General features: G+C 36.2%; 1 protein-coding gene across 2 annotated transcripts; it reads right to left on the minus strand.

Moving 5' to 3' along the window:
• Positions 1 to 131: 131 nt before the first annotated feature.
• On the minus strand, positions 132 to 25212 carry TEX9 (testis expressed 9). Of its 2 annotated transcripts, XM_085303365.1 has the most exons (12): positions 25100 to 25211; positions 24915 to 25006; positions 23500 to 23563; positions 21922 to 21992; positions 18617 to 18665; positions 17470 to 17555; positions 15781 to 15956; positions 12101 to 12183; positions 9537 to 9710; positions 7385 to 7519; positions 6727 to 6861; positions 132 to 665 (listed from the first exon to the last, which is right to left on the minus strand). In XM_085303365.1, the coding sequence occupies exons 1-12, from the start codon at positions 25139 to 25141 to the stop codon at positions 588 to 590; spliced, it is 1185 nt and encodes a 394-aa protein (XP_085159491.1). In that variant the 5' UTR covers positions 25142 to 25211; the 3' UTR covers positions 132 to 587. The 2 variants fall into 2 exon arrangements, with proteins under 2 accessions (XP_085159491.1, XP_085159490.1); XM_085303364.1 differs by having other exon boundaries at positions 24915 to 25212.
• Positions 25213 to 25250: the final 38 nt, after the last annotated feature.

Raw genomic sequence — 25250 nt, forward strand, 5'->3', positions numbered from 1 at the left:
TATAAGATGTAATTGCTAAAGCAAATTATCARTATTTCTATAAAAGAGATGTTGATGCTTAAACTAGATTGCCAGCCTAGTCAGTTAGGGCGGAAGGAGGGGATCTGTTGCAGAGAATAGTCAATACCAGATATTTTCAAAACATTTATTTTTAAAAGGATATGACATTTTCTTCTCAAATGGATCATAGGTTCYTTTTTTCCTGTTGCAATGACAATTTTTTGAGATTAAACACAGCCTTCCCTTTGGCCTGAATATCATCTCATCTCGGGCAGTTTTTAAATACAGAAACAGAACAGATGAGTAACAGAGTTTACTTGTTGGAATAATCCTTGCATGTTCTGTACTTGTCCACTACAGAATGGACAATTTCAGTACCACTTCAGTAGAGATACAGATTTCATAGGATATTACAACACAATTTAAGCTATCAAGGCTTTTACAAGTTAAACAATTTCAACATAGAAAAATTAACAAAATGAATTTAGCTGGATATATAGGTATAATTAACAATCGGTTCTTATCTACAGTTCCAAATAATGTACTATCTGACTTGTGTTTCAAGCGTAAGTTGCTTTTCCACTGAATCAAGAATTTCCCCAGTCCAGTGCTTTCATGAATTCCTCTTCAGTAAAAGAAAGCATCTTAGCAGCTTCAATGTGCATCTTAAAGAAATGAATAGGAATTAAATTAGCTAGAAGCAGAGCACAAAATAGCATGAATGACTAATATAAACTCCTGTGTAGCTAGGATAGCTAAAGGCTGCTTCAACTTTTTTTAAGATACCTAGTTTGCTCTATCATTCTACTTTTTTATGTTATGGTATTAATGGATGTTCACATGTTCAAGCTGCTGTTGCTATTCATATTTTTTTCCTGCAACAATGCTATTTTGTAGTATTGGGATAACATGTTAGGGAAAAAAAAAAAGTGGAGAGGAAACTAGGACTTGTAGCTTTTCCTTAGTGCCTTGCATTGCTTTAAAGATACGACAGTTTTAATAGGGTGTGGAAATTATTGAAAAATCTGACAACCCTTGTGACAACTTAAGAAAATTTATACACTTTCAAGCTTATGAATATTCATCTCAACTTTAAAGCTACTACAAGGCAAACATATCATTAAGATTCATACTGAGACTGACAGCACTTCTAGTGCAAGTAATTTAGTGTTAGATTAGTATTTCAGCAAAAGAAGGTACTGCTGTTATAAATGAACATAATCAGCATAAAGTAACTGAAATACAACATGAAGAAAGATATCTGGAGGTGGCCACTGGTTGTTATGTTGCTATATACAGCTATATATAGCACAGACACACACACACACGTGTGTGTATGTACACACACATCATATAACTGCAGTCCACCATGGCAAATAGGCAGATTCACACACAAACACATGTATGTGTAAAAATCATGACTTTCAGCTACTGTAGCCTACATTTCTACTATGTAGAACGCAGCATGGTACTTTAAATGGAACATGTATTAGCCAAAAGAAGATTTTTAACTTATAAAAAGCTGCTTTCTGATCAAAAAAAAAAAAAAAATCAAGGTAGCTGAAGAGCAAATAAGAGTTAGTATTTAAATGGTACTGTGCCCCAACAGAACAAACTACCCATCAAAAAGAGGCAGAGGCAGCAGCCAGAAGGCCCCCAAAGCTCACAGGATTCCCAGTGATGGGACCAAGTGTCCGACCTGTTCCACTCGTCCTCATCTTCACACTGAGAATGACATACAATCTTTTTACCTGTGCTCATTTAAAGTGGCAAGAAAAGTGTCCCATCTAAATTTTTTTTATTTAGAATGTACTTTTCATAGTATACATATCAGTTATGTTTTGAAGCACAGGAAACAGCTGGGGTGTATAAAGGATCTGAATTTTTYTTTTTAACATACATATTGTCAATTCATACCAAAAAACCCAGGATCCAGCTCCCACATGTAACACAATACTCTCCAGCTCTGTAAAGCTCACAGTAACATCTCTTAATTGCTTCTTAAAACTAAGTTTTTCTACAAAATTCTCACTCTCAAGGCAAGCAGAGAGTGGTCTGAGACTAATTTGAACACCAGCAACTACTTGCTGCCAGCTGCAACTCATCCTACTACTGCTATTTAATGCCTGTTTGAGATTTTTCTTTTCTCTATCATTCTTCATGTGCTGGCATATCCTCACCTTCAGGCTAGCTGTATCTGCTACACGCATCTGAATCTGGTACACAAATATCACACAAATGGCCCAAACTAAGTTTTTTCTGATGAATTCAATTCTGATGAATTCAAAGGCTTTGGCAAAATAAAACTGAAGTTCTTCAGGTGAGTATGTATATTGGTCACATGTGAGCTTCGGCTGCCCTTCCCCTCCCCTCCTGCCCAAAGTTATAAATGGGCAGAGTTAGTGCCCTTCTCTTTCAGTTTCATCCAACCACAATCTGTTTGCAAGGATGGAAATTAACAGCATCTGTTTTCTGTAAGTAGTTAATATTTTTAATCACACAGGATAAGTAGCCTACTCTGTCTATCTGCAGTTCAGATACAGTGTTTGTTAAATATATTTTCAAATTTTGTAAAGTTCATCTGAGGCTGTTTTTGATTCACAGTGGATCAGAACTACTATGCCTTGTTATCCATTTCAATGAGTTCATGTTCCAGAGAATGACAAGCTCTGGATTGTCTGGATGAGCAAGTATACAGTAAATATTGAGTGAATATTACTTTTTTTTTTCATTCTCAAACTTGAAGAGCTGGAAAGGCTATGTTAAGCTAACGTTACTCCTGTTAGATGAATTCCCAAGGTCTCCTCTGCACCCTATTGCTGGTAGAAAAAAAAAATCTCTTCTACTGGAAGTGCACCAGGAGCCCCAGTGCCTCTTTAAGTCATTTCCTTCTATCCCCTGTAAAACTTGGGCCATCAGCAGCTGAATCAGGGCCCGTGCATCTCCCTTCAGGAAACCTGAAGAAGAATTTTTGTCCCCTAGAATRTCAGAAAAGAGAAGCGACTGTCAAGTGCTGCCATTTAAATAAAACAGGCCAAAGATGCAAAGAAACTGGAGGATTAAAGGGATCTTTTAAGATCTGCTTTCATATAGGAGAAAAAACCGGGCTGCTATCGCTGTTCCCCTTGCAGGCCCGGCGTTACAGCTCGCCAAGCCAGGAGGAGGCCTCCCCGCCYCCGGCAACACAGCCTGGCGCAGCGCCTGGCCATGGTCACTGCCTTCTCAGTCCTTTACGCAGGCAGGTGAGCTGCAGCAGGTGCTGCTGAGGTAGGAAGTTCCCAGCTAAGACCCTCTGTGCCTAGCTGTACTAAGCTTTCAAGATACAAGCAACAGACCAACACTGGCTTCCCAACTGAGCGAGAACACTTAGACCTTTAGCTCTGCYGGACACTAACTAAAAACCCAACAGGTAATAAGTGACCTGGTCAAGGAGCTGGATCCTGGAGGGAACAGAGTATGAGATAGGGTATTCAATTATAACAGTGTCACATCAAATACAAATAGAGAAGTCATTTACTGAACAGACAAAATTTCTTCAGGAACACTGAAATTATTTATAGGCATTCCGGAGATTTGTTTCGAACAAACATAGGACTAGAGTGCTGATACAGAAGGGTGCCATCTAGTACGGAAAAAATAGAAATGGAAAAAAGAGGAAGGCTGTACTGCAAGAATGCACTCTGTTCTCAAGCTGAACAAAATCTGATAGAACATCTCAAAGTGAATATAAAGGGAAAATCTGAAATGACCATACTCTTTTGAGGCATGATTACCTCTGCCGGTAGGAAGTCCTGAAGTTCCTCTACAGCATGTAGAGTGCTGCAGAAGCACCCCTCTAGAAAGSAGCTGCAAATTCTAATTACTACTCTCAAATGTCATTACAAGCTTGTATCAGTAGAGTCAATATGCAGCACTACAACTAATAAAAAATACAAGTCTGCAAACACTAATCCTCCGGTATTATGTAAGAGGCACAAACTGTTATAGGAGATTTACTGAGATAGCGAAGCTTTTAGCTCAAGCAAATAACACACGGCAGACTCAGAATTGCAGTCCATTTCTTTTTTTTTTTCTTTTTTTTTTTCTTCTAAGACTGGTAGTACCCCAGAAGTCTCAATAGCTTCCTCTGCAGCCATATTTTTGTAAGTAGTATTTAGAAACTTACTGGAAAACAGGTATTCTAAAAGAGATGAATGAAAATTCTTTTTAAACATATTAATGGTGTCACTATTATCCCAAATAGGTATATCATCAGTTTTGGGCTTACTCCTATTACCTATCCTCCTTCATCCCCTTTTTAGAGTTGTTTTTCAATGATACGCTTCCATATTGCAACTCTCCGTTCTTAAAATAAGTATCTGCATTTTGCTGTATGAAATTGCCACTTCATGCACTACTCTTCTCTATGGAGGCTCAAAAGTTCCAAAAGTGTTCACAAAATGTCTAGTGCTCACTGCAACACTCTGCAGGCTAAATGTAAGTATTATTCTTCTTTCTTATCTCAAAGGCTTGCTCTTCTTTGGTGCACCTGCTCAACAAGTCGCCATTCACTACATTCTTCAGCTCTTTGACAGTTTAGGTTTGAGAGCACTTAAAGAAAAGCTGTATCTCCATCACAAAACGCATCACTGGTATTCTTCATTCTAACACATTGTCCAGTTACCCACATTGATCAAGATTCAGCACAGTAAGCAATTAGAAATCAACCTCTCTATGATGTTAAGATCCTGTATAGACAATTCTGAAGCRCATAGCCCTGCAGATTTTCATTCTGCAAATAACTGTTAGAGTTCAGTGACTCACCTGTGTCATGCAGCCTTACAAACAAAATGGATACAAATGATAGCATGCAATCCTAATGCCCTGCTTTTGTAAATAAAAGGTGTGATGAAACTATAAGACCTAGATGAGATATTAAGTGGAAAGATTTCTTTGGTTTGAACAGCATATCTTCTTAGCAGGTGCTCCTTTCACTCTAGTATCCTTTCATGAAAGACCTTTCAATTTGTGCAATCAAATCTCATTTGGCAGGTATACCATGAAAATACGTATTGAGAAATACAAGGCGTTTACCTGCTCTGTAGGGTCCAAGTTGTCTCTTTATAAGTAAAATACCCCACTTTGGGGGACATTAGTGGAGCTTTATCAAATATGATAGATCATAGCTAAAAAATCTGTATCTGAACTACAAATACTCTGTGCACTATGACGGTTTTCAATGAAAGCTGTACAACTAATTATTATCCCTATCCTGTATAGAAGAGATTAATATATAACCGAAAAAAAAACCTTATTTTTTCAAAAAAGCAGACAGGACTCATCCAATCCTGATTCCTAGAACAATATCAGAACTCCATGACTGCACCATTTACCTTTTTTCCCCCAAACCACATACTAGTCACTCAGAAAAGCAATTTTATCTTTGAGAGAGCAACTATATATATATATATATATATATATAAAGAATCACTTAGAATTTCATCAAGGCTACAGCAAATGTCTGATTAGATAAAGTGTATTATTTTCATTAGATTATTTAAACAAGTTTTACCACAGTTCACGTAGTTTCCCTTCCAAATCTTTCCAATCCCAAATTATGTGATTAGCCACAGACTTGTTCGTATCTACTGACAGATCATGCTAAAGAAGAAACAGGCAGAGTTAACTCCTCCTTTGGTCTGTAATTTCCCACGATTTTGATATGCCAAATCTTCACCTGAACCTACTATTCAAACCCAATCCTCAACAGTGATGATGTTCAGCAAGTATTCTACCACCAATCCTCTATTCAATTTCAGCTTCAGCTACTACTAAACTACAAGGCAGTAGCTCCTGGCCCTCCCTTTTAAGCCCTAAGAAAGAGGAATGGAGGGAGATACAAAATGAATGTAGAACCGAACTATGATCAAAATAAGGCTATTTGCAAGTGCAGCATGGACGGGAACGCTCATGCAGCTATGCAGGTGTTACTACATTATCCAATTCCAGAATATTCTGTGATATTTCAGGAATTACAAAAGGATGTAGTTCAACTCCTCTCCTTCCATCTAGTAAATCTATACTTAGTCTAAATATATATACACAAACACATATATTTTGACACACAGGGAGATCTACACCTAGGCAGAAGTACACATATACAGAACTTTGGAACATAAATTACCCAGAGGCAACGAATTCCTTCGCCTGTCATAAAGTTACTAGTAAAGAAGGCCACACATTGAGGCAGCCCATAAGGAATTTAGGCCTGAAATGTAACAGTTTAATCTTGAGAGGGCATTCTGCAAAAGCAGCTGCTACGACAACATGCTGAATGAAAACAACCTTGCGTGCTAAAATGGGTTCTACTGACCCAGCACCACAGGGAGACTGCTGTTATTACCTGCACTGTATTCGCTTTTGAACAAACAGATACTCTTGGTCCCAAAGTTTATCAGTAGTAGTCTTTCACCACAACAGGATAAGTTTAAAAGAATTTTAAACTTTTAATAAGTTTAAAAGAATCTTAAAAGAATTTAATATTCTTTTCCCCAAGTTAAGAAGGGAGTCAATTCAAGAGAGGATTAGTCTTTGCTATGAAAGAAAACCTTGGCAACATGCACTAATAAAAGTGAGGCTGTTACTCTTGCAAGCTTCCTGGTCTTGGGGCTCTAAGTCATACAGTGTGTTACTGATGCATTTAGCTTAAAGTTGTTAACTGAAGTATAACAGTATTTGTGTTCTTACCTTCTGTCTCTTTAAAATATCAATTAACTTTAACTGCTTCTTAAAACCTATCATTAGCTCTGCTTTTTGTTTCTGCAGCTTCTTGTTTTCTGTTTTTAATTCTTCAATTGTATTGAGTTCTCGGTTAGCTGCATCCTACCACAGGAAAAAAAGAAAGAAACCTGTTATTCTTGGAAGTGGTGTTTTAACCAATGAAACTTGACAAACGACAAACAGTAGCCACACATGACATTTCAGAAAAGAAACAAAACTCATCAAAATATTCCTTCGCCAAAGCCTAAAAGAAGAAAAGAAAAACTCAAAGATAATACTTATTGGCACTATTGAGGAAACACAAGATATATTAATATTCCTGTTTACCAGTGTATGTATGAGGGATGTATATGTATTGCTCTCTCTTTCTAAATACACCTAATTTTCAAACAGAAGGGAAAAATACAGATGGACTATGGCTTTATTCTATGTATTTTTACCTCCAGCATAGGTTCTAGTAGTACCACCAGAGATACTGAGTCAAGCTGTTTGATGACTGATTACAAGTTAACTTTGGAATTGTCTAGAAGAGATACAATACTTCCAAAGCTGATCAAGCCTTTTGCCTCATTCTAGCATTTTTGAGTGATTACAAATTGAAACTTGTTTTTCTTAACCACTGTACCTTGTTACTTTGCTTCAGTTTATCCAGCTCTACTTTATATCTTCCTGCTTCTTCCACAGCCCTATTTAAGCGAACTTCTGTTGCATTCTGACAGGTTGAGGCCTGCTTTTGTACAYGCTTTAGATTCTCTAATTCCTATGGAAGAAGCCAAAGAGAAAAACAGACATTATGAATAATGGTATTTAATGGATCCCATATAAGCAATACATTTGCATCAAGGCTCATTCTTAAAATCTTGCTGTGGACTTTTTTGGCCTGCAAACAGAATCAGTCTCTAGGCCCCCTAATTCCACTGTTATAACATCTTCCTTTTTTCTTTCTTTCTCGAAAAATTTTGAAAAGCTGTCTTTCTAATCTTTAATATTCTCTTTGAATACTGTAGAGCTGGTCATGTAAGACTACAGGACTAACTAAAAACCCTTGTGTGCTCTGTCACAAAAAATGTTGTATGCCCAATCTTGTGACAGATTTTAGAACAGTGACTAGAATCCCTAGCTGCTTTTCCCCACCTCTTGTGACAGATTTGAGAACAGTGACTAGAATCCCTAGCTGCTTTTCCCCACCTGATTCTTTTGCCTCTTCTCCCCAGATATTATCACAAATCAGTAATTGCCATTAAAAAGTTAAAACAGCCTAACTGAAGATGGCTGAGGGTGATAACTATTTCATCTAGGAGATAATAGTTTAAGTGTTTATGGCTAGAGCCAAAACAGTTCCCTCGTATCTCTGATGTTGGTATTTCATAGTGCTACGAGTGGGAAAATGAGAAAGAGACCAAGGTGAGGAACAGAGTAATGAGATCAGAGATCAGGAAATACAGATAAAAGACAAAGTAGAAGAAATTAAAAACATTTTTGGCAGAAAGAGCACATCCTGTCATTTGTGGAAAAGCAGTAGACTTTTTTCTTTTTAGTAGTGGGTGCAAAAAGATGGGCCCATTTAACCAAAATGGGGTACAGAAAGAGCTGGTTTTAAGCCTTTACCATCTCCTAAACATTGGGAGAAATGTTCTAACTGTGATTGCACACAAGAAGCAGCATAGATTGTCTGAGGTAATTATGGAAATTGCTATCACTGAAGGTTTCAAGAACAGGTTAAACAAACTTACGTTCAAAGTGGTTCAGATACAAATCTTTCCTATTTTGGTTTAAGAGAATGGACTAAATGACTTTGTAAGGTCTCTTAGCCCTATTTTCCATGAGCTGAAGAGTAGAATAAATATTAACTATGGAGTATTTTTTCCAGACAGAATCAACAGTTAAGATACTTACTTAAGTGAACTGAAACCTCAAAGTACCCACAAAAAAAGAACACTGACACTTAATACAGTCCAGTATTTAAAAATCCAGTATCATTATGATGAAAGCTTGTCTGTAATGTTGCATTGTAATATTTAATGGAGGTATAAAATAAAACTTTGTTAGGCTAAGGGTTGTGTTCAGTTTTCCAAAAATTTTTAAATGATGCATTATCCTGGTTATATTACAGGTTTGATTTTGAAGTCAACTTCTCTAGCTCTTAGTAATTAAAGAAAAAAACACATGCTGCTCCTAGATTAGGTTCCAAACAAACAAAGATACTGTGAGCCATCTGCTGTAACTAGGCACATATACAACTTTGCATATGTGGCCTACAGTAGGAGCCGAGTTGATTTTGAATCATCTGAATTGGAGCGACTGGTTTTGAAATAGTTCATTTTCAAGAACAATTAGATGTTCTTTCCTCTACCTCCAGAAAATATTAGGCTGCAGKTGGTCTTTTTTCAATCATTCAACATGTTCTACAGTTATAATAGAACTATTATTAATAGAAGTAATTTTAAATAATTATAATTAAAACCATAAAATTCCCTTGCATTTTTCAAGATTCCTCCTTTGTGAGTTGACTGCAGTTTCTGAATAGATTGTTTCGCCTCTTGTGGATCTTTTACAGAAGAATTTAATTTAAATATACAGAAAAATATGAGTGTATAAGCACAAGAAAAACAACTAACCGAAATTGTTCTCCTTTTAAAAATACAATTTCTAAAACTATTATCAGTGATAGAGATTTTAATGAAATAATAGTTGGATATCAATTTGTAAAACTCAGGTAAAGAAGTTGACGCTTTTTATTCCTCTTTTGAGCTAAATGAGAGCAGTATCTGCAATACCTTTTCTAGTGCTATGACCTCTTGTTGTAAGCCTTCACTTTTTTTGTTTGCTTCTTGCAACAGCATTTTGCACTTTTCAGTCTGTGACTGCTGCATATTGATTGTTCGTTGCAGTCTAGTGTTCTCTTCCTCAGTATCTTTAAGCYGAGATTTTAAATTCTGATTTTCATCATCCTGTTGGTCAGTAATTAGGAAATCAAAATTTTAGAAAAATCAATGTTGGAAGGAAGCAGTAGGATAATGTGATGGTAATGTTTTGTAAATAAAAGGCAATACAAATATATGTATTGTAGATATGATGATAATCAGTACTACTTCTTTAAATTATTATTTCAAAATGGTAAGATCCTTCATGATGGATTTCACAACACTTTGAAAAAGGAAACAAGACAAAAAAAATCTTTTCTAATTCTTTGAGCCACAGTTTACCAATGCAGTACTTCAGAAAACAGAAATATTTTTCTCTGCATTTAATTTGCTACAGTCTTTAACTTGTAACTGTCTTGTAATACGTAAAACAAAAGTTATCTCCCACAATTCAAAGCTTACTAGTACTCACTATCAAAATTTTATGGAATAATATGAGTAACAATAGCACATAGATATTTTCTGACATTTTTGTAGCAATAGCTGAATGTACACATTAGGAAAAAGACTAGGAAAAAAAGATAATATAATTGCTAATAAATCAATCCACTACGTTTCAGAAGATTATCCAGTTTCTACTTAAAAGCAAACTAATGTTCCAGGCACATCAAATATTCTAATGCAGGTTTCACTTAACTTCAACTGAATCCTGTATTAGCTTCATGACCTACTGACAATTACATCCCACTTCAAGCATTATGATTTAAAGGCATTTTTCTTTTATAAYCTTTCAAATATTATAAGTGAATATTAATGTAGGAAAGTTCACAGATATACTAAGCCCTTCATTTCTTATTAAAAGAAAAAAAAGGCACATGCTAAAATGAAGTTTCTATGAGAACAAGTCTTTCTCTCTTACCTTCCAATTCCCTAGGACACATGTGCTTATCTACAAATATCAGGTGACTGAATGTAACTCACTACTTACTTATATTTAAAACTGATTTACTCCTTCCTTAAAAAACTGTACTGTGAATTGGAACAATAACAACAAAAAAAAATCTGTCTCAAGGCACCATAAATATGAAATTTGTGTGACCTTGAGAATATAATACAGTTATTCCCAGAACACACAAACCAGTATCCAAAATGATACATTTATAAGCTCTGTGCTATAGACAGAAAAGAATGGATACAAGATTTTCTTCTGTCACCTGATAGAGCCCCTGAGCTCTGTAGTATTTTGACATGGAATGATGAAGTTCAGTAACTACTGACAAAATGGTATTTGATCTGATATCTAATGAAACAATTTTCTTCAGATCACAGCAAAATGAAAGTACTAAATGCACAGACAGGTGTACCAATAAAAATGAAATAATAAAGTAGCAAGGACAGATGTAAAATATCAAAATCCAATTCCTTCTAAAGATTTTTTTCTAGATATCCATCCCTAAAAAGCTAGTTATCATCATCCTGCTCCTTAACATTAAATCAAAAGCTTGGGAGAAATCGCATAGGTCTTGCCRTATGTTCTGAATGTCATCATCATATTTGGGCCTGGAGACTAGGCAGAAAAGACATTATCAAGTAAAGAGCCCACAGCTAAGAATAATCCACTTGTGAGACACAGAGTTAGTTCAGAAACCTTGCTTGATTACACATACATGAAAAAGAGGTGATTGCTCAGGCAGATAGACCCAAACCTTTTCAGGTTTTACAGCTCAACAAACGTTTAAACACTACCTGAAAACAAACTGCCAGACACTGCAAATCATAAAACACACTTGCCGCACACACTTTTAGTAAGGTATCAGTGTAGCTTTACCCTGCCTTAGCTTCATATTATGATCTACTCAAATACATAATCCCAAATACAGTCCTTGCAGCAAGTGTAATCTTGAAAATGGAGAAACATTGGTTTCTATTTCAGTTTTAATATCCCACTTAAATTGGATTACAGATCAGCAGTTCCCAAGCTTTTCTCTGTCAAGGGCATCCATGGTATCTAAGTTTCTCAAATGGTTTTTATTCCTCATTCTGCCCTGAACATTCCTCTTTTCCAGTCACCCAGCTCTGGCCACCACTTGACTTTTTTCTGTTCCCAAAATCTGTATCTGACCGCTACTATATCCTCCTACACCTTTTCAGGCTTTGGTAACGTTCCTTTTCCCAGCAGTGGTGGAAAAGATATCCTGCAGCACTGCAGAGTTCCTGCACTGCAGTATGTCTTCAGTCCCAATGGTGCTTTCCTGTCTCAAATTCATTTTCATGAATGTATCTGACAAGTTTTTAGTCCAAAGATTGCATTTATATAGAAAGCATTACTTCTGACTCTAAGTTCTTTAATTTTTTTTTTWAAAAGAACCTTAGCTCTTGAATATCTGAAGATGAAGCAACAAAAAAAATGCTAGTAGAAAACCTTATAGTGATTATTTGTAGATATACTCAGTTTATACTGATAAGAAAACTCTTACCTTTTTCCTGCATTCACATACTACACTATCCAGCTCTTCCTGCATAACACGTAGCTTTGCCTTAAGAAATCTGATTTGAGCTTCTGTGAACATAAAAAGTTACATTTGATACCTACAATCTAAGTACTCTCTGAAATATCATATAATGCAGAACAGATAGGATCAAGCAGGATGGAAGTAAGAACAACTCATTTTCATCCTTTTGTTTTTAAAAATGTATTAAACTGTTTACAATTATTGAACAGAAATAGGCAAATTAAAACTCAACTTCTCTTTTGTTTTTAAAACTACATTAAACTGTTCACAATTATTGAACAGAAATAGGCAAATTAAAACTCAATTTTCCAAATAAAATCAKGTAAGTTTCGCATTCTTAGGCAAAGCTTTGGATAGATTTCTCTTTTTTGATGAGCGAACTCAGCATCTTCAAAATGTAAAAGACTGGTAATTCTTAAAGTTGAAAACTAGTAGCAGCACGTCTACATTGCAATCTATCTGTTGCTGCAATTTGTGCAGTTACACTCTAAGTAATTTTAAATTTCTCACAACAAGGAATTACATGTAGATTACAAAAGCCTCCTAAAAAGAAAGGTAAATACCCTTCCCATGTAGTAGGCTATGTTATTTTAAGTGCACTGCTAACAATATTCAACACTACTTTAAAATTAAACCAGTCTAATCAGGTATTTTTCACAATGAGGTACTTTCTTGCTCTTTGACAATTAAGAAATACACTAATGGCACAAGAAAACAGCTGCATGGGAACAGAGTATGTTCTTCCACTCTGTTCCTCATCCTCTCCCCAGATAGCTCATGAGGAATTCCCTCTGAACTTCCACAGGCACAAAGCATGGAAACAATATGAGTTGAGCTACACAGGAAAAAGCAGTATTTCTAGGAGGTTATTCTTAGCTATAGATTCTAGGGTAAAGAATAAGGGGGGAGGGAAGACTCTTGAACAGAATGTGAAGGAATGGGAAATATGCCTTTGTTTTGACATTTGTCAGTCTGCTTGTAATAGGAATTTTTTTTACTGCTCCCCCTTTCCTTAATCAACCGCTGATTGCAGCTTGTGTCCTAATTCTCCATAGGCCAGCAGAAAGTAGCATTTAGGAAAAAAACTCTGAAAAAATAGATTGCCTTTTCTCCTCCTGTTACATCCTTGCTAGCCTCCAGCAACTAGTAGTTACAGACTTCCTGATCATATTCAAGCTATCAACTTTAATAGTCTTTGAGGTACCTCTATGCAATTAATTCATCTATTTTTCTTCTTGAAATGTGTTATCACTTGGCATCCACAGCATCCTGTGACGAAGAGTTTCCCAACTTAATTATGTATTATGTGAAATAAAGCACTTTGTATAGCTTGTTCTAAATCCAATTTAATGTGGTATTTGCTAGTTTTTGCATTACTAAAAGATAGCTTTCCCTTGACCATTAGTGCTTTCATTACAGAATCTTTAATATTTCCCTCAATAAAGTTGTTTGCTTTTCCTGTCAACACTACCTTGCATTTTTAATGGTGAATATAATTCTTCATTTTATCATCTCATTTAATATTATTATTATGAGATTCTGTTGCAAAACTTCAGTGTCAATTTTAACTATCCTAAAATCAGTTTTATCTCTAGATTTGTTCAGTTGCTATCTTTCTTTTTTTCCCAGATTGTTCTTCTGTATATTGAACACTGTAAGGTTTGTAACAGATTGATCTAGGACCATACCAGTAACCATGAAAAATRGTTGTTTCCTCTATACTATTTTGTCTCTTTTTTTACTCAGTTGTTAGTCCTTAGACAACTTTCCCTTCTATCTTTATCAGTTTTGTTTCATTAAGACTACTTTGTAGCAAATCTTTCTGAAAATTCAAAATTACAAGAACCAGACCATCCTTGGGAGGTGGCTGTTGGCCAAAATTAGTTTGGATTCTCTCAACAGATCAAGGTAATTAAACAATTAAATTCCTAATTGGTCAATTTTAATCACTTGATGAGGCTGATAAGGGGAGAGTGTGACTTAATAGGATGGTCTTTAGATTATAAAGTAACCAACAGTCCAGGAAAAAGAAAACTGGAGAGGTTTTTCTATCCTACAGAAAAGAATAAGGGTCTTAAGCTCCTGAGATAACATTAAACAAGATAACCCATTCAGGTACTTTGTTTATATACATAAAAAATGTGTGTGTGTATGTGTGTATACAAACTTGTTTGTATGTGTTAGATAAGAAGAGATTTGTCTTTGAAATTCTACATTTCTGTGTGCTTTTATCATTGCATGTTATGGCAGAGTTGAATTATTAGCCATAAAAATGGACCCTGAAAAAAACTCATGTGTAAGTTACTGGGAGGGCAGAACAGCTGCACTGATACCCTGTGATTATGAAGGGAAGGTGTCAGACTCTAGTCCAGAAAGAGCACTGCAGAAGCTGAGGGAAAGGACTATGTTATGGAAGTTTGTGAGCATATTGTCTTGGTAAGCCTAGTGCAGGCACGTAAGCCTAATCAGTCCCCTACTAGGGAATTAGTTCCCCTGTAACAGGACTGATTTAGTATCTAAATCCACTTCAGTGTGAAGCCTGTTACTGCTCTCTGAGTTTGACACCACTAGTATGCTCTGTAGTAACTTACTTAACATATTAAAGACTGAGTTCTGGTCTGGCAGGCATTCAGAATGTTCTAAATGGAAAATAATGAAATCAAAAAGCAAGCCAGTCTACAGCAGTTTTCTTATTTCATTATTAGAGAAATAATCCTCAGTACTCAAAAACAGGCCTTCTTGTTACTAGACACCAAAAGTAACTCTCAATGAGTTACCTTAAATTTATGTGGTATGTTGTCTACAGTAATTTATTTTTAGTTTAGGAATAAGAATTATATAAATATTCTGATGATCTGTGTTGGGAGACTTATTAAAGGAAGACTTGTATAAAACTACCTGAGGTTTAAAAATCAAGCTATTTCTATGTTGGCATGCTTGTTGACACCAAACTGTTAGACTAAAATGAGAGACTTCGGGCATTTGGAACCACTACAGTGAATCCTTAACTTCATGCTTGCTTTAATGTAGTAAGAAAACTACGTGAACCAGCTTTTACCACACCAGAGCCAAAAAGACTGATGTGTACCATGCCTTTACCTTCACTGGCAAATGCTTCAATCTCCTTTCTTACTCTATTTCTAGGACAAAGATGCTATTTGGAGTAGGAAAATATCTGGAGGATTCACATTCAAGCATATAGCCAAAACATTACTTCATTTAAGCCACTTACTAAGATTTACATTAATCTAATGAAAGCCTTTTTTCCAAAAGGCATAATATATGCATAGGACTAAAGTGTGTGTGTTTTTTTTTTTATACACACTTAAAATTATATATATATATGCACCTCTCCAGTGAAATCAATACTGTTTACCTATATTCAGCATATGTAACTTAGTCCAAAGGAGGAAATCTAGATAAAAATTCACTTTTTCATGTGATTATTCATATACAACCTCCTATTTCTTTGGGACTACATAAGGAAGAAACATTTTCCTCTTACCAGAGCTTAGTTTAACGGGTTTTGAACTTTCTCTGTAACTTCTGGAGAACACTCCTTTCCCCCCTGCATCCCGCTCCAAAGAACCCAATTAGAACAGGGAACAAAAATAAAAACTACTTAGTCATAGAAGGAAACCTACCTGCTCCAATTTCATTTCCAGCACTTGGAATAATATCATCATCTAGATAATCTGACAAGTCTCCTTTCTCTAGTTTTTCTTCAATTCTGCTTATTGTTTTCACTAGAGAAAAATCTGCACAATCTTCTAGTACTGCAACATCATCAGCATTTTGTATTTCTGTGTTTCTTTTTGAACTGGGGGGGAAAAAAGATTTTAAATCTACAATACACGTATTAGGTAAGTAAATTTGGATACTCTTACATATAGCAAATACAACTTCATCATGCACACGAATGAAGCATCAATGGCAACTTCTCATTTTCTTTATCTAAAATATCCTTACTGTAATCCACATTAAATACTTACAGGAGTTTACATATTATGAGATAGGAAGCAGAAAAACTACCATGTTCTACTAATAAGATTTTAATGTGTTTTTTTTTTCTCATCCAACAACTTCACAACTAGATCACAATAAGAGAAAGAAACAAATGAATGTCCTCTTGGACATAGCTACTATCTCCTGCTGTAAATTCCATCGATTTCCCCTCCCTCAGTGTGACTTCTACAACTGTCCATTTTAGGTGTACTGGTGTCTTACCAGTTATAATTTCTGTATCATTATGATTACAGCAGGAAACTTCTTTGATCCTCGAGGTTGATTACCAAAGTATTCATAAGGCCAGTAAACACAATATAGGTGACACACAACTTACCTGCTAAATRGAGTATCTTTTCAGATCTCTTTTATAAGCAGACGAATCAGTTTTCATAGAACTGAACTTTCTAAGTTCTTATCCCAATACTAGCCTCAACACTCCTGCTAAGTCGCTCTCTCCCACAGCTAGGGATCAGGTTCACCTTGCAGGTCCTGTACCCGCATAACTCCATTACTAAATCTCGTGATGTAGTGTCAGCATTACAGCTCCTCCTGAACTGTCCAAAGGGCCCACAAGTGATTATAGAGTGCTAAAAATACTCTTGGTCTGTATCTGATTCACATTCTCCCATCCTGCAGACACTTTCCATCCTATTTTGGTATTTGTCCATGTTTTCTCTAGTGGTAGTTTTCATTTGCTCCAGGACTTTATACATGATTTCTCTGTCTCTTTTTTTCAGATCTCAATTTCTTGCTTTGCAACCTTGAATTTGTTATCTACCGAGCTGAAGCTTTTCAGCTCCAACAGCAGGCCCCTTAATAGCTGTGGCACTACCACTGCACTCTCTCATCCTTGGAGCCCAAGATTCACCAAAATAGCATTATAATCAGATACTAGTGGGCCTAATGTTTCCCATCACAAGTCCAGCCAGAAATCGCAGTTCTCTTCCGTACTACTTAAGTATGCTTCCTTAGATTGCCCCAGACAATACATTTTGCTAGATATAGGTAGGCATGCATCTTTCATTGAAACACAGGGTTTACTTGTCAGCCTTGAGAAGTGCCTGAGTGGAAAATACCAGTTTCATTGATGTAATATTAATCACATATGTTTACTAATGATTTTAGGTGCTCTATGCAGGTAAACTGAAAGTGCTACATGATGGAGCTGACTGGGTGGGGCAGCAAGGTTTGATGCATTGATTTTTAGTAATATATAGAGAGCTACACAAGAATTTATGTAATGGGAGTTTACACAAATATAATGATTGGTAAAAATAGCATCTAAATTATCTCTTTACAAAAAAGAGATGTGTATAACTAATTACCTTGAAGACGGCCTTTTTCCTCGACTTCCAGAGTGCGTTCTGTTCTGAGCCATGGGCGTGGAACTACATTTCCTCTCGTTTGGTGGCTATAAAATTTTCCAGAAAGTAGAGATTTTTATTAGTTAGAATGACTTTTTGCCAGTGCCTTTTCTCTTTCAATTTTCATATACTCAGATTCAAGGATACCTTTAAAAGCATGATCAAAGTCCCAGAATCTCAGGAAAGCACAGCTCTTTCCTAGCTTGACTTGTACAAGTCTTTATCTTGCAAACTGTGTCCATGTGTCCAATTTATAACACCTCCAACAGCCATTTGCTAGTGGGAGTATTTTTTACACACACATGTATGATAAAATTGTGTGTAAGTAAGGCTCTCCCTCATTAGCAAGATATTAACTATCAGACTGTCAGCAGACTGCATTTCTTTGAACTATGTTTATTCCCTGTTAGAATTCCCTGTAGAAGGAAGATCTAGTTATGTGTTTATAGAGCTCTCACACATAAATCATTTTCAGAAATCAGCTTTCTCTATTGTACTGTGACAAATAATTGAGAACAACATTTTGGAAGCTTTAGCTCACCTCAAAAAGATTCAAACTAATTGTGATTAGACTAGTGTATTTCATTGGTTTGTTCCTAACTTTCTTTTCCCATTGCATTTCCCTTTTTGTAGTGTTCTTCTGTCTTTTTTTATTATTATATTTAAAAGACAATAGTTAATAGACAATACTACCTTTAGTGCTATACCAGGGAGAGGGGAAGAAGGACAAACTGAAGTATGTTCTACTATTTTGCACTTACTTAAGTGTTCTTAACTTGAGAATCTCAAAGTACTGAGCACTTCTGAGAAGCAACAGACATGGCTTTACAGAAGAGAAATTTAAAAAACAGAAATTAAATGTTGGAAGTCTACCCAGCTACCAGTGCTACAGCCTCCCCAAAAATCTAGGGTACCTTGGTCCATCTGTCTCTTTACCATTCTGCTTTGAACATCACTTGCTTTTATTTATTTATTTATTTATTTATTTATTTATTTTTACCTCCTCCACATATACATCATCTATGTAGCATAGCTTCAAAACCACAAGTAACATGTGGAAATTACACTGGAACAGGGATATCAATCAGGATAGTTTTGAGTATGGTACCTTGACATGTGAGTGAGTAAAAGAAGAGGTTTCAGGATACAGTGAATCTCTGCAAAATAAATRCATAAAACAAAAAGTAAAATTCTCTGAACTTGAGTAACAAAACAGTGAATATTAAAATTTAATATATTAAAATACATTAAAAGTTCCTGTCACAAGCAGGAGGATATTTCATCTATTTCGAACAAACAACATAGCGAAGGTGGGAACATACACTAAATCTAATCACAAATCCAGTCCCTTTCTCTGCCTTTTCATCCTATCTCGTTTGCTCTCTGAATCATCTGGTGAATCTAGGATAGTTATTCCAGTAAAGCCTCTAATACAGCAGCTTATAGGACTCTGAGTCTAGTCCCTAGCAATTCAGGTGATTGCTGCAACTACCAGGTTATTAAATCAATGACTTCATGTACTGGGTAATGCCTGCCCAGTATGCAGAGCATTAACAGCTTTGGGGGAGAGACAGATAAACCATTATCAATGCTCAGTGGTCATTATACTTCCCTTACATATTAAAAAAAAAATCAAATTCCTGAATTAATACAGAGAGAAGTAAGATGTAAGCCATTTTTTTTTGGGGGGGGGGGAGGGGGGGAAGGGGAGTTGTATCCTGGGAGGGAGTCCTATGATATTTTTATATTGGCTGTTGTCAAGTGAATTGACAGGCACTGTCAAGTGAATTAAGAGATGGGAACAACTTATAAATTAACCCTGACAGAATTTTCTCTGAAATACACATAACAAATATTGTATCAGTTTTCACAGGCGAAAAAACAGGAATAAAAAAGCATCTTTCTTACCTGCTAAGCAGCTTTCTTATCTCCTTATTTTGCTGAATACCGCAGCTTTTAGCTTCTAAACTTCATGTTAAATGTTTATTTTAAAATATGTTGGGAACAGGCAGAGTTTTAGTATCCCATATATTTTTCATTCCAAGTTTCTTGCCRTATAGGTGTGGGGGAGTTGGGTTGTTTTTTTTCCTTTTTCCCCAAATGTCTGAGTTAATGTGGATCTATACTGATGCACTGGAAGGTTAGTTTTGTGTTACCTTTTACATTTTTTGACTATTCAGTTAACATGCAGGTTTATAAAAGTTCTGTAATACAACTTAAAATGTAGATATATCAGTCACTTAATTCTTCGGTCTGGTTGATTTTGGACAAATGTTTAGGGTTCTGCCTTTGAAAAAAATTATGGACTTCCATTCATCAACAAGAATTATCTACACAAAGCTCCCGATTTTACTAATCCAAAAAAATCTCAAAAAAATCATCTTTGTGTGGTTGGCAACAGACTTCAAGAATAGGATGATTAATTTTTGTCTGTTTACCCTATTTTCCTCATGCTTCCCTCCTATTGGCTAGCTTTAGTAGCATGCAGAAGGCTAGGATTTGTTGCCACCGAACTACCAGTTAAGCATTATTCTGAAAGATACGAAAATACAGCACCCTTATGCTCAAGAAAACAGGAGTATTCTTTCCATCAATACATTAATTCGTTCTTAGCATGTCTACTGGTTCAAGGCTTTCTTAAACAAACAGAAAAAAAACAAAAAAAAAAACCCCTCTTTGTTCACTCAGTTCCTCAAACTTGTTTAATCTTAACGATTTCTTTCTTCTTTTACATGCATGATAACTTATTTTTAAAATGCTCAAAAGATGGCTGTATAGCCATTTGGTAAGTGAAATTAATGTGTAAAACCTGGAAAGGTACACAAATGAGTAGACAGCTGAGTGTGGTGACACTGAAACAGAAGCCAACACTTAACAATTCCATCTCTGCATGTAAACACAAGGTGCAYGTGCATGAGCAAATCCTTTGTGTCTGCTAATCCTATTCAAGCCTACTGCATGCCTGCCCATGCGCATACCGTTCCCATCGCCATGAGCCTGGCAATGGTCTTAAGAGTGAAAGCATAAACAAGAGCTGATCATAATGCAGTGTTACTAGAGMTGCTTTGAACCTATACAGTTCACGTTTGTGTGAAAACTAAACTAAAAAGCTCCAAAATTACTTTCTAAAAATTACACTAACTAATAAACTAACAAATACTTTTGCTTTCTTTTTTTTAAACTGCTTACTCAATTTTTCTATCTTAACTGATCTCTTTCTTTCAAATACTTTGCTTCAGCCTCTTCCCCTGTTCCCAGTTGCTTTAGCATTCATTCTCTTTAAGCATAGCAATGTAACTGCTTTCAAAACTATCTCGAGTGCATCCTTTAGTTCCAAGTATTCAACTTTTTGGGGGTGCAGAGTCCATAAGTCAAATTGAATAGCCTCAATGTTCACTCATGCATATGTGTGCCCAATTCCTAGCACATACTTCTAACTTTTTTCAGTACAATATGGGATTTCAGTTCTTTCATGTAGATGTTTAACACAATAGAGATGGTGGTTGTTTTTAAGGTCTTTTTTATTTATATAGAACTCGTAACTTCTCTAGAACTCCTTTCTTTTTTTTTCCAGATATACTCCATCAAAGCTGTTAACTGCTTTTGTAGGGCTGATTCCTCCAATCACATTGCTTGGTAAAGCAGTCTGTAACACTAGTTTGTGTTAAATTTATTTACGTTATTGCGCTAAATAAATTTAGGAATTTAAGAGATCCAAATCTTTGATAAACTTTGTAAATCTTAAATCCACCCACTTTTTATGCTATCAACATATGAGCCCTAAAACAGCTACATAAATAATAATGTCGTGTATCTGCTCTGACACTAACAGGTCTGAATATACAGGAAAAAGTGCAGCTGTATATATGTTAATGCAAGCCAAAAAGTTTATCTGCCTCAGAAGTGTAATGATATCCAAATTCCAGAGGGTGGCAGCTGAATGTCTGTCTGTCTGAGGGTGTGTGGTTTTTTTTGTTTTGTTTTGTTTTTTTAATCAAGCTTTTCCCATCCCAGAGGTATTTAGGCCAAGTTAAATTAGATCCAAAAGAACCAGTATCTACTACTTCACTTTTTCAACTGAACTAGTTAAAAAAAAAAAATCTACTGCTGAGCATCTACTCTTTTGTATTGCAAATAACATCTATTATCTTTACTTACATTTTTACAGATGCCAGCACTACTTAGCTTCACAGATACAACACTTTCAGCAACATTGAGGCTATTCCTTGAAAAAACAAGGAACACCACTAAATTCTTCAGTATCAACTGTTTCAAATAATAACAAATTTTAAATTCTACCAATCTAGTATGCTGCAATGGAGAAAATAGGGCCATGACTTAGGCAAGTCAGGGTGTATTGGATCAGAGCCAAAACTCCTCATAAATTATATCCAACAATTGTAAAGCACATACCTTTGTCCGTCAACTTCGCATGAGTTAGTCTGTACTGGAACTGGTCTAGATAGTATCTCCTGTTGACCTTTCTTTATTAGGGGGAGAAAGAAGTCATTTATTCGGTAATATAAACTGTAATAGATGGACTATAGCCACAAGAACTTTAGTCTACCAATCTGAAGTGAGATGTCATGGAAAAGAATTTCTCAAACACATGAAAAGATAGCTGAAATATAAAATATAATTGTTATCTTCAAACACTTACTTTTGTTCTACATGTACTTGCCTTTTGCCTGTAAAACTTTTCAGATAGCATAATTTGAAATGCTGATACTCTGCCTCCTTTCTCTGAAATACAGGAATAGCAAATGTGCAGCAGGCAGAACAAATGTTCAGTTTTCCATGTTGCACAAAAAAACTCAAAAATAAGTTTATTCCTGCAATACAGTCATAATTTGGACAATTTTGAACAATTCAAACACTGAATGTTTAGATAGCTTCTGTAATACTAAGTTACAGTTAGAAAGCATAATTCATTATTAAAAGCAGTTGTCCTGTTCACAAATTTAAAAAACTTGTTTTTCTTTTGTTGTTAAATGCATATCTGTGCAATCTGGCAATGCCATGTGGTCCAGGAATATATGTTCTGGGCTGCATTTATTTAAAAAAAAAAGAAAAAAAAAAGCAGGGGGGCAGTATTTTTGCTGGTCTTCAAAAGAAAGAGACTAGATGCAATTTGGGATGCTTCTCCTGCTTCTGTTCAAAGGCCAAGCTGTTAGCCTCAGCTTATCCCATCCTCCTCAAGAGGAGGATGTTTTTGAAGGACAAAAAAGAATTTTCAAGAGTAGGCAAAGAGCATATGAGAATTACAGCTTTCTAGCAGATTGACAATTTTTGTTAAGCCTTATTTAAAGGCTTAACCTATAATGAATATATCTAGTATGTAGAACACCTTCCTAGGTTATTAATATAACAGATTTGATGTTTCTTCCTTCTCCAAACTGTTTTGGATACAAGCTAGACTCTTCACATGTGCTAAATTTTCTATCAAAACTTCCATATATCTGGTATATTGCCACACCAAAGTTAGATATGATACTGATAACTACAAGTATAATACTGATAAAAAACAGGATTTTTCTTTGAGTTTTCTTTTTAGTAACTATATATTTTCTATGTATTTTGCTTAATCTTTTCATTTCTTTAAATTTGAACAATGCAAACCCTATTTCACTGGGATGTTATTGCAGCAGTATTTGATTTTCAAATACTAAAATAGCATTTCTTTTGTTTAAAGACACAAAACCATCCACAAAGCCTTTTCTTAAACATCACAAAGACAATTTTATGTATAATCTGCACAAAAGCTTTAAGCATCTATATGAACACATCTCTGCCTGATGAAATTACATCAAAACTATTTCTGCATGTTTTTTATTAAAAGTTTACAATTTTGAAAAAACAAGCAAAGGCTTAGATTTAATTTGAAAATAAAATACTTTTACTTAGCATGATCTAAACTGTTTCTTTTGAAACCTGACCCTGGTTCATGTGAACCAAGGCTAAATTATATAACAGTCTGCATAACCAACTCACCATTACTTCTTCAGCTTGACGCACCAGCTTTTCTGTTTTTGCTTCTAATTCTGCATTCAGTCGCCTGAAAGACAGTAAGAATGCTTATCACCGAGTTTCTGAAAGACTTAAATGTAGACATGACAGTATCTCTGCCTAAACTAATTTTAATAATAACTCTTACAAGAGAACACCAAAATATACTTCAGAGTATTAACCAAGCTATATTTCTATAATTTTCTGGGTTTTTGTCAAATCAATAGTAACACAATGCCATATATACACTAAACAGTAAGGCTTAGACTATAATCTTGACAAGCCCTTGTTTAACTTCGTAATGCCTGCTCTTTTTGTCACATGAGGAATACTGAAACTCTAAATTCAATGATAAAGTCAAAAGGAATAAAACAAATGATAGGAGAGGGGAAAGAAAGTCTTACTAGCCTAACTAAGGCGACAGAACAGACAGTAGCATTCAGCCACGGTGCTTTTTATCCTAATTTTTACTTATTTCAGACTGTCCTATGAGTTTGATTGGGTTTGAGTGTCACTCTCACAGGAAAGAAGAATGGATAGAGTTTTTTGTTTGTTTTCTTCTGAAATTACACCTTGTTGAGAATTTTATCAATAAAAACCAACTACATACCTCCAATATTACTAGAAATGTGCCTGAAAATAGCTATTGTCCACATCAGTTTGGACTTATTTTCACCTTGGCTAACAGAGTTGCAAAAAAGTATTTGCAGTTTCTGACAGTCAATAATGCACACATTATTTATTGGAAACCGAAACCAACGGACACTTGCATTTCATGAAAGCTGACTGAAACTTTGCCTCCTTCTACTGAAGCTAAAACTATTTAGCCTTTACCAATGTAGCTGTTAAATAAGCTTATTTTGTTTGTGGATATTATGTTGCTTTCTGTCAGGATAGGTTTCCTTGAGAACCTAATACTAACAGGCATATAAAACTAATCTTTTATTGTAAAGGAAACAGGGCAGTAACTGAGGTATAGTATGGGGCAGGATTCAGGTCCTTATAATAATAATAAAAAAGTATTCACTAGAGTATAGTGGAAAATATTCTGAAATAATAATACAAAAAGATACAATATGAATATATTTGTAGAACAACTGAATAAAGCCAAAATAGCTATAGATGTTTTTATGTTGTGTCACTGCTTAATGCACATTCTACTGTAATTTTTCAACACTTTCTGGTTTTTACTAACAATCTTCACCTGAGGTATACTTTGCAGAGGCCAGGACTCGGGTACGTTTCCATCACATAATCACATAACTAAAATGTGCCACTTACAAAACCATGAGGTTACATTCACCTGTATGTACGTGACCCCCCGTCCCCCGGGATCGCGGAACACCTTTACCGCCCACAGCCGGGCGGGCCCCGCGGAGCCCCCCGGGGTGGCTCCTTACTTGTACTCCTCCTCCTTGGCCAACAGGGCGCCGCTCACCACGCTGCTCCCCGCGGCGCCGGGCTGCCAGGGGCCGCCCGGCGGCCTCCGCACCTGCGGCGAGGACGAGTTACCGCGCGGGCCCGCGGCCGCCCCGCTGCCCCCGGCAGGTCCCCCCGCGCCGGGGCAGGAGCGCCGCCGCCTTACCCCGGCCGGGCCCCCGCCCCGCCGGCCGGCACCCGCCGCCATTTTGCTCCCGCCGCGGCGCTGTTGTGGGGCGGCGCCTCCCTCAGGTCGCTGAGGCGACCGGCCGTTAGGGACGGGGCGGGGCGGCCCCGCCGCCCYCCTCCCGCCCTGC

Source organism: Rhea americana, unplaced genomic scaffold (genome assembly GCF_003343005.1).
Source record: "Rhea americana isolate MKP2758 unplaced genomic scaffold, rheAme1 scaffold_2, whole genome shotgun sequence".
Lineage (NCBI taxonomy): Eukaryota > Metazoa > Chordata > Aves > Rheiformes > Rheidae > Rhea > Rhea americana.